At 37.4% G+C, this 14,851-nt stretch overlaps 1 protein-coding gene across 1 annotated transcript in view; it reads left to right on the top strand.

The window, feature by feature from the left end:
• Positions 1 to 263: 263 nt before the first annotated feature.
• LOC137257956 (ataxin-1-like) overlaps positions 264 to 14,851 on the top strand; it is a 98,000-nt gene continuing 83,412 nt past the window's right edge. The window contains exons 1-2 of the mRNA XM_067795475.1: positions 264 to 357; positions 11,867 to 12,036. Of these exons, the coding sequence (XP_067651576.1) occupies positions 11,877 to 12,036 (160 nt within the window). The 5' untranslated portion in view covers positions 264 to 357; positions 11,867 to 11,876. The remainder of the gene's footprint in view (positions 358 to 11,866; positions 12,037 to 14,851) is intronic.

The following is a 14,851-nucleotide window of genomic DNA, read 5'->3' as shown; positions in this document are numbered from 1 at the left end:
ATCTCGCCCTCGTGTCTAGTGATGTCAGTTTTATCAACATTCCGCTAACAACTGTCAGTGATAGCGATTCATAACTTGTGGGAAAATATGGGGAAGACTATGCCTTAAAATAACCCTTAAAAGGTCCGGATGACACCTACTGTAACGGTAGTCCTCCAGCGGTACAAGGGCCTGTAACCAGTTTAAAGGAATCTACCAATCACAGCGCGTCTTGCAAAGCTGGGATGGAAATTATCCAGTCGTGTATATTGTACCACAATATACACGACGTCGTGTATATAGACGATTCGGAGATGAGTGCGAGCAAGTAGTAAAAGGTGTTTCCCGGCATCTAGTTTATTTGCTGTCAGACCCATGGTAGGCGGTTTGAAATACTTGTATATTTGGCAAAATTATATTTGTCAGTCATACAGTAAATGCAAAAAAAATCAAAGGTGTGCATGCAAAACTGTAACGCTTCATTGTGACGATAACCAGGGAACCGTGCAATCAGACAGCTGACAGTTGTCAATAATACTTTGTGGCTGAGGAATGTCAGATAAGACTACGAAGATCTTTGTCATTTCATGTCATTTATAAGCTGTCTATTTCCAGTTTATTGAAACCACCGCTGCGACATTATTTTCGTCGTGGAAGTGTCCTATTCCTTGCACAGCCTACATCGGGAAGTGCCGTGCAGAAAAAAACGTAGGAAGTGGAAGTGTATTGATAGACTGAGTGGAAAGAGATAAAGGCTACATCATAACGATTTGGAGTCTGTCGTTTTAAGTAGACAGCGTTCCATTGTTGCTCAGTGACCTATGACTCTTAGAATAAAATTTATGTTTTACGCTTTTGATAGATTCAGTGTTGCTTGCCATCAGTTATCAGTAACTGTGATGCCCACAAATCACTAACTGAACAAATTGAAATATATTCAAGTGTTATTGACACTTTCTTTTATTTTTGGTCATGTTTCTTCCACGAATGTTTTCATTTGCAACTATGTTAGCCATGTCATACTGTTCTGACAGTTTATTTAGATGACACGCCCAGAAGCATATACCTATTCTCTTTCATTGTTATGCAAATAAGCATATGGTACAAAGATGTTGATTACATTCAGTGAAAGATAACAATGTGTCTAACTGTTATGTAGTATGGCAACTGGTGTGTGCAGTCATGTGGAACTGATTGCACATACTTATTTATTAATTTTTCCACATCTAATCCTGTCTTTTGGGAAAATGAGACAGATAGCATATTTTGTCAACAGGGATTTACCTTGAATCCTGTATTTGAGGATCCCTAGGACTCGTACTCTTAATTTTCAGGGGTTCTGGACTACAAAATGGGGGCCCCAGACACTTAAATATAATTATTTATACTACGTTCAGTGTTCCCATTCTCTAATAATTACCATTAAAAATTGTGGTGATCCGGTATTTTCTACTGCCGTCTGTAAATTTTTCATTGCATTGAGTTGCCTTTTATTGGTAAATTTAATGTAATTGCAGTTAAAAACAATGTCTTGGCACATCTAGATATAGAATTTAGAACATTTAGCATATGCAGATCAAACCATTCCATGTGATTGGCTGATACAGACAGTCGCACACTGCTATGCCTTGTTATTTATTCATAGCCGTAGCAAGTGATAATTATGCGTAGTGTGAAAAATGGCTTCCAGTAGTAAAAGAGGAACAGCTTACACTGACAGGGTTCTTTCGGGAACAAATAGGATGCAAAATAAAAGTCAAACATCTAATCCAGTGGTTAAGGGTATGGAAAAAGATGGCGATGTTTTTTCCAATTGTGACATGTCATAACAGCCCCATGCCTTTTTCTTTATTTTGTCATATTTACTTAATCAGAAAATTATCATAAAAAGATATCTTAAATAGTATATCTAGTTGCCAATTTTTCCTTATCAGAAGCTTTCCACTCGCTAACATGATACAGTAGTGGAAAATACCTCCATTTTATAAGCTTCGCATGAATAACATGCGAGGTGATTTGCTTGATGGCAGGTATCGTTTGAAAGCTGTGATTATCAACTGTATCACTGAACCCATGCCAAGAATATTTTCACAGTTGTAAGGAGCAATTTTGTAGGATAAAAATTGGTTTCTACTGGTATGTTTTAGACACAGTCTGCTATAGTGATTGTGATTGGCCAAAATCAGGCACATGACCCAAGGCAGCTAATCATATTACAGTAGTGGATCCTGTCCTCGTGAACGAAAACCTTTAGACGAAAGTTTTAGGTAAAACAATGGTATTTTGAACGCATTAAGCAAGAAATTGCTATCAATATGTAAATTATGGAACCTACTGGATGTATCGTGCTGTGGTATGACTTGTGACAAATGTACTTCATGCGCGTTTTCTTCATTAAACATCGTGTCTGAGCGTAAAGACTGAGGTGGCGAAAGCCGAAATGTCATTTGTCAGTGACTAGACTTACATTACACGATCGCATAAAAGGATGGGCAGAGTAATTTATATGTATGTTTGACAACTTCTATGAATGGTGTTGTTGATTTTATTCACCAGTTTAGTCAATTTATTTAATGACATTGTGAACACTTTAATTGAATGTCGTTGGACAGCTGAAATCATTTTCTGATTGTCTCAGCATGGCATTGAAGTGATAATTGTATTTAATGTAGGTCTAATGAACACATCCTCAAACAACAAGCAACACGCAGCACACCCTGCAACACATTTATTGACAGTATTTCGTTATGAATACTGATTACTTTGTCTCCGGATAAAAACTAGCTCAGCCGGGATTTTCAGATCCTGTTGGAATAAGCCACCGGCAATTTTCAAAACCACCAGGAACACTGATGTTATAATTTTGTTGCAATTCAGTCACTGTTATTGTATAGTGTATCATGATCATCACAGTAATTAAACTGCAAATGATATCATAGCCTGGCTAGTAGCAGACTCAGTGATAACTTATTGTTACTTGATCAACATATTTTAAAAAAAAATTATTTGGACTTTTCTTTCTTCGTCCCCGTGGATGCGGATTTTGTTGCATCCATCGTCATTTTTTGTGTGTATAGGACATTCCTGTACTTCCTGTAAATCTCTTTGTCAGTTTGTCAGCTTCAACTTCTCAGTTTCAGTCTTGAAATAGCCTGAAGCAAGGATAATAAAACCATCACTTTACCCTTCCCTTTTTTAGTGGTCATCACCATTCCCAAATATACCCACCCCACCTACACATCACACTTGATTGATTGGAATAATACATTCATGTCAAAACATACTATTGAATTGAAGGCCTTAGGATATTGCTGTGGCTATGATTACACATGTTTGAATGAATCCTATCTGTTTCATGATTGTAAAGAATACCAATGCATTGTTCAGGGCCCTTATTCTCGAAACGTTGGAAGCCCTGAAATTTCTTAACTTTGATCGTAGTCTGTGTGTTAAGAATGGGCTTAAGAAGTTCGTAGGGCTGCGAACGTTTTGAGAATAGCTAGCCTGGTAGCTGTGCACCATGAAGCTGTTCTGTTATATCTCCAGTCTGCTCCAACTCACTTCCCCTTGTTTGTACATTAGTTTGGTTGATTATCATCTGAACATAAAACACTTCCAGGGCAGACACTGCATGGTTACTTGTCTAGACACTGATAGAGCTACCAGTCTGTAACAGTGAAAATCCAGTGGAATGAGTTATTTTCTGTGTATGTACATACTACCATAGTCTGTCGTACAGACCCTGAAGTATAAATATCCAAGAAAGCCTACGTAAGTCTTGAAAATGTGGCAAGTCTAGATTTCTGAAAATGAAGAAAGGCTCAGGGCTCCATTTCATTATGTTATTTTTTGTTCACTATGGATGTTTTTTCAGTAAAATATGTTCATTTCAGAGACTAGCTGTTAGTCTAATACTACCAGGAAGAAATAGTGTACAGTCAGGGTATTCTGTACAATCTGTCATAGCAATACACTAATGCATTACATTATTCAAACAAATTTAGGAACATGATAACGTACAGGGAAACCACCAGGTTATTGATTGATTGATATTTTATTCAATTAAGAAACGAATGGGTCACAAGTTATCCAACTTAAATAAGCCCTCTCCACATATTTACAACAGTATATTATAACAAAGTTCAACTAGAGGCAGACAAAGGGTAAAGATATGTACAGAGTTATTTAAATTGTTTAGTGTTATGGATGTAGATATGTACAGATTTAAAAACATTCTGGTTTTCACTGAGCGAGAGTGATATTGCCATTTAAGATGAGTTAAATATCAATGCATGCTCTATAATTCACTATATTTTTTAAAGAAGTTAACATTTGTTTTCTTTGAATTATATATAACGGACATTCAAGAAAATAAGGAAAAGCATTTTGACAATTATGGCCTCACTGACGAAGTGCATCATTTCTAACATTAATTCTAAATAAATCATAATTCAGTGTACTTGTCATGTATCTTAATCTTGTATTCAAAACAATTAGCTTCCTTTTCCCATGAGAGAAGTATACAGGCGCACGTGTTTGTTTCACATAAAAACATGACAGTTTTGAAAGACATAACAGAGTTACAATTTCTGATAGCTAAGGGGATGGTATTCCACAATTTAATTGTTCATGGAAAAAAGGATAAAGTTGAATGTTGTAGTTGTGTACAGGGTTGAGTGTAATTACTGGAGTTTCTCGATTCACACTTCATTTGATGACCTACTACAGGAGGGAGCAAATCATTATGTAAGAGAGCTTGGAGCAAAGCCTGTATGTGTCTTATGAGATAGCAGTGATATTTTCACCCTTGTTCTCTCAGATAGTAATTCCCATCTCGCTTCAAAGTATATTGATCTAGAAGAAGCATATGCTATATGTCAGTAACTATACGAACCGCTTTAAGTTGTAACTTTTCTAATCTATTTGATTCTTCAATAGAACACCCGTCCCATACTTGAGATACGTACGCGGAATGTAGTGTTCATCGTTAAGATAGTTCTGAAAACAGTATCTGTCTCACACACTGACTTGCACTCACTTGGTGGCAGTTAACCAGTCTCACTCACAAAGGCCCATTGTTCTGATGTTTTAACATCACCAGTTTGTGTAGTCACATCAGTCATACTGTTCTTTTAACGCATTGCAATCGCTCAAACCATTCACCAACATCATAACATGAGCATCTTTTGCTTTGATCGTGGTACAGATACAGTGGATACTTTTAAAAACTGCTTTGGCTGAAAGGGACAATTTTACATTTTCATGTTGTTTTAAACACTGATACTTGATCAAACTTTAAGACTGACCAAATATTAATCAATATGTAATGCTGATTTACAGTTGATGTGCAAATCATTTAATCAGTTGAAATAGCTGTATAGATTAATTGACAATGAAGTTGATCATGTATTTCATGGTTGAATTTACTGTCTCTGTATCCCAATACATCACTTAAACTGATCAATCAGGTTATAAAATATCAATATTATTATGTCCATATGAGGTTGCATAAAAATAATTAAATATTTCTCAGGCACATTTTTTTCAAAACTTACAAGGGCAGTAGGACTTTTTAGAAAATAACCTTTGATAGAAAAAAGTGATGAGGGAGGAACACATTTCTATGTTTTTTCTCTCTCAGAAATACAGCATTGGAAGTTAAGATGGGGAGTTGTAGATTCAGTCACCCTCGTTCTTACAGACTCTCTAATTCTAATTCTAATTGTGGACAAATGGATGATTGTAACACGGCCAAGTCAAATTAATTTTTTTAAAATGGCTTAAAAATTGTTATGCGCACACATGGAAAATGGATGCAGAAAAAAATTCACTGAAACCTGATGAACACTCAGTGTTATTCATGGTACTGACAACATGTCTGTGACTACTAAATCTTTGGTGTATCATTTCCTCCATCTGTCCATATGATCAATGAATCATTCCAGGCTCAAAGGAAATCATCAAAAATCAGTTCTCTGGAACCTCGTATTGCCTGAAAAGACCCTTAAAACTAAAACGAGGGATTCCCCTGAACCATCATGAATTTGGGTTGAGGTAACTTAGCCCTGAGAAACCCTTTACCTTTCTTGTGAGGATCGCAAAAACTGAACTTGTTCCGTTGCTCAATTACTGAAGTAGCAGGATTAATGTCTTGAACGTGTTAAGCATAAATGAACTATATATGATGGCTGCCACATGAAGTTGAGTTAAGTTAGGTTTTACATCACATCAGCGTTTTTTCAGCCATATAGTGATAGTGTCAAGTCTGATTTCATACACCATTATAAGTTCAGAGTACACATGAGTTTTATACTGAAAATGTATATTCATTACATTATTACTTATAAACAGAAATTCAAAACACCAAACTCACCCACAAGAAGTTAAAACCAGTACATATTGGGAACCTTTTTTTGTATTTGCTTTAAACATGTATATTTCAATAAGAGGAACCCGATTGGTAAACAAGCACTATGTTGCTTATCAGAACCACCCCGGAATGCAAATAAATTATAGATATAACAATTATGAGGAGAAAAGCATGCTATAACAAACAATAAACAACAGCATTCAGGAAATGTAAAAGTCAATAACTGTTAATATAGCTGCTTAAAAGATTAGAACCATTAGTGATTAGTTTATATTTACATCATATGTGGAGAGGAGGGATATACAAGTATATTTTAGGAACATTTTTTATCCCCAGCAACATGTTTTATTAGAATGCACCCTATCTGTGTCAGTCTGTGTACATTTATCTTTTCCAGAGCAGAACTCTAAAACCGTTCAATATTTCCACACCAAACTTGACACATAGATTGGTCTAGTGGTGTACTGGTGCCTTTTGACAGTTTTGGAATTCTGAATAAAATATGTTTTGCATTTCCATGGCAACAAGTTTGACTGTGTCTTCTTCTTGTTGTATTTACATCATATATGGATGGGAAGGATATACCAGTATATTTTAGGAATGTTTTTTTGTATTGACATCACATATGGATGCAAACACCATGTTCACACCCCCTGTAATAAATCCCCGGTTCCATATGACAGTGATGGGTATTTACCCTGCTGATGTAATGTTGACTTTATACGGTTACATAACATCACATCATCAATAGGTCTTAAAGAAGTGAAGCAGTGTCTTTATAGCTCTGACCTCAGTATTATTTATGGTAGCATTGTTGAAATGCCTTAAGGCAACTTTCTTAATTTGCCTTCTGTACCTTAATTACTGTATATGTTAATGTTCATCTTAAATACACTGGCGTTTTTATTGCAGTTCTAGAATTTCAGATGTAAGTTTTATTTGTTAGGATCAAAATCTGATGCTAGGCATTTTTATGAAAATAAACTCTTCTGTGAACACCTTCAACACTATTAACCTCCTATTAACATGAACGATATGTTTACATTGTGAAGTGATGTTTGAGCCTTAGGTTGAAAAGAGAATCTCATGGAAATGTGTAAATGTGTTTTTAAGAATTTTTTTTAGGTTTTTCTTTCCAGTTGTAGCGTAGCTCAGTGGTTGAAGCATTCTCTCATCGCACCAAAGACTTTTGTTCAAATCCCCACATGGGTACAATGTGTGAAGCCCATTTCTGGTGTCCTGTGCCATGATATTGCTCAAATATTGCTAAAAGCACTGTAAAACCAATCTCACTCACTCACTCACTGGCTGCAAGGCCATCTATGTTTTTTTTGTTGATTAATGGTTTTTGTGTGAAAATAAAATGATGAAAATAATGGAACTGAGAACACAGTTGTATCATGTATAGTCGTATCATCTTCTACGCTACATGTGTATCATAAGTAGTGCAAGCAAATAGGGTGGTTGTATCTGTTCCTGAGTCTTCTATCTTGGTCAGCTGTTAAAGTTGACATAAGATGGCACGAGTCAAACCAGTGTCTAGTAGAAACAAACAAATTTGTCGAACTCACGACCAACTTTTTTGTGTACTGCCATTTTTATGATGCTAGATGGATATTATGCCTTATTTGAAGAGCATTAACTTAGGCCAACCCTGCTTGTCCACAGTGTTTCATTTAATGTGCATATCCCCATTTTAGTGTTTTCTGTCCAAATGACACTATAACCATGATAGCTTTCAATACATGGTGCCATTGTGCTCTACTGACTGCCGTTTTCCAAGCTAGGATAAATATGCTCAACAAAATTAGAAACTTCACGCCCACATTATTGGTAATAATTGTGAAGAGAGTTATTCTTTTTGTTTGTTTTACTGTGTCATACACTGTCAAGATGCTTGAAAGATTTGGTCACAAACATAAAAAGACACGACAATCATGTTCAGCCTACTTACTGCATGTGCATTGAAATGCAAGCTAGTTTTGAAGAAGATATCATCAGGAGAGAAGAAGGACTCGGGCAATGATCCTTCCAACATATTTCTAAAAAATTGGCTTTTTGCATGGCCACAGGGTTGATGTGTGATGTAGTTGCATGTTGAATAAAGGCTCTACACATTTTATATGTACTTTTCTATGGTGGTATAGTGTTTCTGTTCGTATTCTTGTTTGACTTTGCCAAAGTTACTGAAGTCCAAGCTATAATAAAATAAGAAAGAGATTATTTTTCTGTGATGTAGGCAAATGAAGTTGTTTTTCCTGATGAAATTAAGGAAGTATTTTCATATTTTGAACTGATATGCCCTATCTTTCATATTCCCTGAGTTTGCCAGCCATATTGATGTGTGAATTCATGTCAGTACTTTTAATTTCTGACATGTCTTGACCCGTGAAGGTCCCGAAGTAGAATAGGCCTTCATCAACCCATGCTTGCCATAAAAGGCGACTATGCATACTATCTTGTTATAAGAGGCAACTAACGGGATCGGGTGGTCAGGCTCGCTGACTTGGCTGACACCCGTCATCGGCTCCCCATTCCGCAGACCGATGCTCATGTCGTTGATTGTCTGGTCCAGACTCGATTATTTACAGACAGCCATCATATAGCTTGAATAGTGCTGAGTGCAGTGTAAAACTAGACTCACTCACTCACTCACTTAAATACTGCCAGTGTGACTTAAACATTTACTCACTATCCTCCCCCTCCATCTCTCTCCTCTATCACCATACTACATGTGGCAGAGTGCATTCTGCACTATCACATCCATTTCATGTTTTTTTCCATTAACATTGACAGAACTGATGCACTGCATGGTACTTATTGTTAATCATTGTTACCTGTTACACAGGAGGTCAGGCAACACCAGGATGCCAGGCAGTCACTCATGCATGTTGTCCCATTTCCAGCATGTAACATGTCTCCTTGCCCATATTTTGTGGATTACTGTTTCATGTATTTAATCCTTGTATTCACAGATTGCTTATTGTGTGGGACTCTTAGTGATACTTTAGTTCTGTCATATCAGAGGAGGTACAGAGAGATTATGTTATATTATATTTTGCAGAATAAACCACCCTAAATTTAATACATATTGATCAGACAAACTATTTTATTGCATCCCAACAGAGCAACATGTCCAAAAATGGCCTTCAGATAATACAAGTTAGGTAGTAGCTTGATTTGTGTCATGTAAAATAAGAAATATTGCAACAAAAAGAAACAATAAAGAAATATTTCTGTGTGAACAGTACATTTCTTGCAATGAAAGGTTTGGAATTGGAGGATTACCTCCCTTTGACCATGCTTGTTTTCAGAGGTTGTTACAGTAATCTAGTGAGAGATTTTTGTTAAGGAATCAAGCAAGTTAAAATGCCATTCTGTGCTTACAAGTTAACATGCCAGTCACCTTAACAAGATAACATATTTTCCATGCTAACAACCCTTTGACACAAACAAGTTAACATCCCAGCCAACATCGCATAACTGGCCTATACCGTTGGTACTGGCATGATGTACGATAGAACCAGTACAGTACCAATGATCGTTTTCCATCAGAGGCCCATTAAATGCAAAATCATATTGGGCTGTGTAGGGGTGGTTACCTTTATTACTGCAACGCAATACTGTACTGGCCCAATACTGGTCCAGTATAGATAGTGCACTTCCTGTCTGGTGAATTTTGGGGAATAATCTCAGGACCATGTCGTCTGCTCAAGAGAACTGGCCAAAAGATAGAGTGTGACATTTTCTACATTTCTGAATGTAAAGTCACTCAATGTGGCCTTAGAAAGTAAGCGTACTTGTTGAGAAGCACTAACAAAGACAACATTTTCAACCAAAATTAACTATTGAGCTGCATTATTAACATTAATATGCATCCTGAATTTTGCTGGGACAAGCAAACATTTGAAACATTTGAAACATTCTGTATGTGTCATGTTGTTAGATTAAGGAAAGCCTGTTGACATGCCTCATTCAAGAACATAAATGTAATACATGGCCAAGCTTAAAGTATTGTTTGATAAATGTCAGATAGTAAATGAAGCTTTGAAAATACTTTGAAAAAGACTCTGTCAGGTAAACTGAATTTCAAAACTTGTGTTGAACAAGCTCATCCAGAAGGACAGTGAAAGATTAGTGCAGCATGTTTTCATTTTGTTGTATGAATTTAATTCATATGAATACATTTGTGGGTTTTTTTCTTCTTCAGAGTTTCAGCTTGTTTTTAGTAGTAGAAACTGTAGTAAACTTAACCGGGCAAGTGCCAGCCAAAGTGTAAAAGGCCAATTTGAAACCGTTATGGCTGTGTACTGGGCCATTTCTTAACCTGTACTGGGCCAGTTCAACGCCAGTGTGTAAAATAGTACAGGCCCAGTTCCAGAATGCCTTACATGGGCCCCATTTTCTGACTTTACTGGGCCAGTAATGGCCCAGTTACATGATGTTAGCTGGGATGCCTTTTACCCTAGCAAATTAACATGGCTTCCAACCAAACAGATTAATCTACCTTACCCTTACAAGTTAATATGCCTTCTTCACTAACTAACTAACATGCCATCCATCATAACCAGTTAACATGTCATCTACCCTGACCAGTTAACATGCCATCCACCCTGACCAGTTATCAAGCCATCCACCCTGACCAGTTAACATGCCATCCACCCTGACCAGTTAACATGCCATCCACCCTGACCAGTTAACAAGCCATCCACCCTGACCAGTTAACATGCCATCCACCCTGACCAGTTAGCATGCCATCTACCCTGACCAGTTAACATGCCATCCACCCTGACCAGTTAACAAGCCATCCACCCTGACCAGTTAACATGCCATCCACCCTGACCAGTTAACATGCCATCCACCCTGACCAGTTAACATGCCATCCATCATAACCAGTTAACATGCCATCTACCCTGACCAGTTAACATGCCATCCCCCTGACCAGTTAATATGTCAGTCATCTTAACCAATTAACATGCCATCTACCCTGACCAGTTAAAATGTCAGTCATCTTAACCAGTTAACATGCCATTCACCCTGACCAGTTGACATGCCATCTACCCTGACCAGTTAATATGTCATTCACCCTGACCAGTTAATATGTCATTCACCCTAAACACATAGCACACTTTTTACCCTTACAACAAACCTATGCTAACAAGTTAACATACCACCCTCCCTAACCAGTTAACATGCCACCCACCTTAACCAGTGAACATACCATCCACCCCAACTAGTTAACATATTAGTCACTCTAACCAGTTAACATGCCACCCACCTTAACCAGTGAACATACCATCCACCCCAACTAGTTAACATATTAGTCACTCTAACCAGTTAACATGCCACCCACCTTAACCAGTTAACATATTAGTCACTCTAACAAGTTAACATGCCATCTATGCTGGCCATTTAACATGCCTGTCACCCAAGCAGTTAGCATGCCTCTGTTTCTTCGTACTGTAATGTCTACTTCACTATGTCCCTCTATACGCTAACTGTTGTTCTCTGTTTCAGCTGTTCTATAATGTCTAGTAGTAGAAGTGCTGGAAGCCGGGAATCACCTTGTGCCAGTAGTAGTGGTTCGGTGTTAGTGCCTCCCTATGACTCTGCTGTGAAACACCGACTAGCTGTGCATCTCTCTGGAGGAGGATCGGTGCAAAACAGTGCCCCTGCTGCACCTTCCGGTCAGTACACCTTCATTCACATGTGTTTTTACCATAGATTTCTTTTATCTCAAACAACTTTCTTGTATTATATAGACTGCTTGTACTCCAAATTTTCTTCATGTGATAAAAAAATAATACATTTTCCAACACTTTTCCGATACAATTTTCAGTTTGGTAACAGATTCCTTTTTTTGTACGTGCGATTCATGTTTTTGATTCACAGAGAACTATTTTCAGTATGCCTTATGCCATCCTCGATATCTCCACTATACCCTGGATGCATCTACGGGTGGTAATAAAATCATCACACCATACATGCATCCAGGGTGTAGTGGAGATTTCTTGGAACGTATACCCTGGAGATATGTAGGGTGGCCTGGTGCTAGCCTGTGTACTTTAGATAGAAGTAGTTGATTTAAGTCAAGTTCAATTTTGATGGTTTGTAAGTGAAAATCCTCACTCCCTACTCATTTTGAAGAAAGTCATGTGAAACAAAATCATTTGATTACAATGAATTTCTCCATCATATAAACTGAGCCCATCGTCACAAAGAGACCAAAGTTAAGCATGCAAGAATATTGTTTTAATTTTGATTGAATGAGACATGCCATTGTCAGCAGTTTAGATAAAATACACTCCATTAGTCCCCTGATTGTGTTTTATCAAGCATGTACTGACTAATATGAAGCTAACTACTTCTCTGTAGGAACTTTTTTGATTTTTTTCTGTTAAAAGCATAAAGTATTTTTCATGTAAATTCTCAAAAACTCATGCTTTGTCTTGTGACAGTCATCCATGGCTGCAAAGTGTCCCTCCCTTACTTCACATCAGCCCTGGTGTGTACTGTCAGCAGCTTGTGTTGGTGTGGTACCTGTACATCTCCTACTGAATACATTCTGTGCATAGTTTCTGCAGAGATGCCTTCTGTGTCTGTGTGCTGGGAAGTCTGTGAGGTCCTAGCATAATATACTGTCACTCTCAGAACTGACAATGGTTGTCACTAGTGTCATCCTTCATCAGGATAAAGGGGTGGCTAGGCTGTTTCTCAGTCACCAAACTGCATTATTTTCCCATCCGCCTGGTCTTCCCAGCTGTGCTCAAGCCCTAAATGAAGCAAGTCTAGATTTCCCAGGTTTAGAATCTTCCATCTCACTAGGGCTCCTTTTCACATTTTCACTCTCAGCACTAGCAATGGCTGTGATCTGTGTCATCCTTTATTAGGATGAAAGGGTGGTCTAGTCATCTGAGTAGACAGTCTCACAGTTAATGAATTTAGATATATTGTCCCTCCTTGACAGCCATCTCTGCAATGCTATGGCCATTATTTTAAGCAAGGGCTCCTTTCATGAAGCAACCTTTACTAAAGTTAATCTTAAGTCCCATTCTTTAACATTGCACTAAGGTTACCTTAGGACTTTAGATATTCTTAGTGCTTCATGAAAGGAGGCCCAGATCAAGATTTCATCAGGTTCTGAATGTCCCATCTCACTGGGGCTCTTTTTGAAATTTAAAGGAATTTATTGTGTCATAAGCGTTAGTCTATCATCTGAGGAGCAACAGTATGCTATTTTTGGCCCCATAGTCATAGATTTGAATCCTCAATTGGTCATGTATTATTCCTCAAAGTGAGTGAATTTAGTTTGGTGCCACTTTGAGCAGTGTTCCAGCAATATCACGACACCAGAAATGGGCTCCACACAATGTACCCATGTAAGGAATCAAACCTGGATCGTCATTGTGATGAGCGAATGCTCAACCATCAAGCTACCCCACTGCCCCTTATCCTGTTTGAGTTTTGAAAGGTTTACAGTACAGGATGTGCACAATCACAGATTCACCTTGTCCACCATAAGAGGCGTGCTGTATTGCATGAATATTATGCATTAAAATTTAATGAATACATACCACAATGCTTTGGGAAAATAGTGATACATTATCTTTTTAGAAATCAGGCATATTTACATCTTGTTGGCTAAGTTGGTTTCCATAAGTGGGAGGTCGAACTGAAAATATCTAATTCTGAAATAGCAACAAAGTCACATCAACGCAGAAACCTGCATTTTCCACGCAAAAAAATAATAAAACCACACAAAAAATATTTTGCAGGAGTGCTTTAGATGCATAGATTCTGATCTACGTAATTATTAAAGTACCTTAAAACTGCAACACATGGACAAACAGTAAATTTAAACATGACTCAGGATTGTAATGAAAATTTCATGCACAAAAGATTTGGATGGTAAATTTATAATTCCATTTCTGCACGCACTCGTACAAAACTTACTGCGGACACTGCAAAGCTTTGTTTTTTGTCATTGGAAACTATGCACAACCAGTTTCCTATACATAATCTGTACATTATGCATAACCATAATAACATCCAATAACATGGCAGATGACAAGCAAGTAATTGCTTCATTATTCACCTGATAAAGGAATGTACATGGAAATGTGTTCCTCAAAATACAGATGCTGATTCATATAAATATAACTTTTTATGTCGAGCACTTCTGAATTACGTGGCGTTAGCTTGCTGTATGGGCCCATTTCTGTTAAAATCGGAGTTTAAAGGACTAGACGCTCTGTATTATAGTATATACCACAGTGCATCAGTCATTATTTTAAAGCATTTCAATAGTTAAATCAGACCAGATAATAAATGTTAGTGCTCCTGCTGTCTTCTCTGGATGTTACTATTTTCATTATTAATGGATAATTATATTGAGCACATATCCGCGGAGCTTGTACAAGATGCTGGTACTTTTTCCTCAATCATTAGATATCAATCTCAATGGCAACATCGTATTATCAATCTCAATTCGCAGGGAAGCAT

The sequence above is a fragment of the Haliotis asinina genome, chromosome 12, assembly GCF_037392515.1.
Source record: "Haliotis asinina isolate JCU_RB_2024 chromosome 12, JCU_Hal_asi_v2, whole genome shotgun sequence".
Classification (NCBI taxonomy): domain Eukaryota; kingdom Metazoa; phylum Mollusca; class Gastropoda; order Lepetellida; family Haliotidae; genus Haliotis; species Haliotis asinina.
This window is presented reverse-complemented; position numbering and strand designations above follow the sequence as displayed.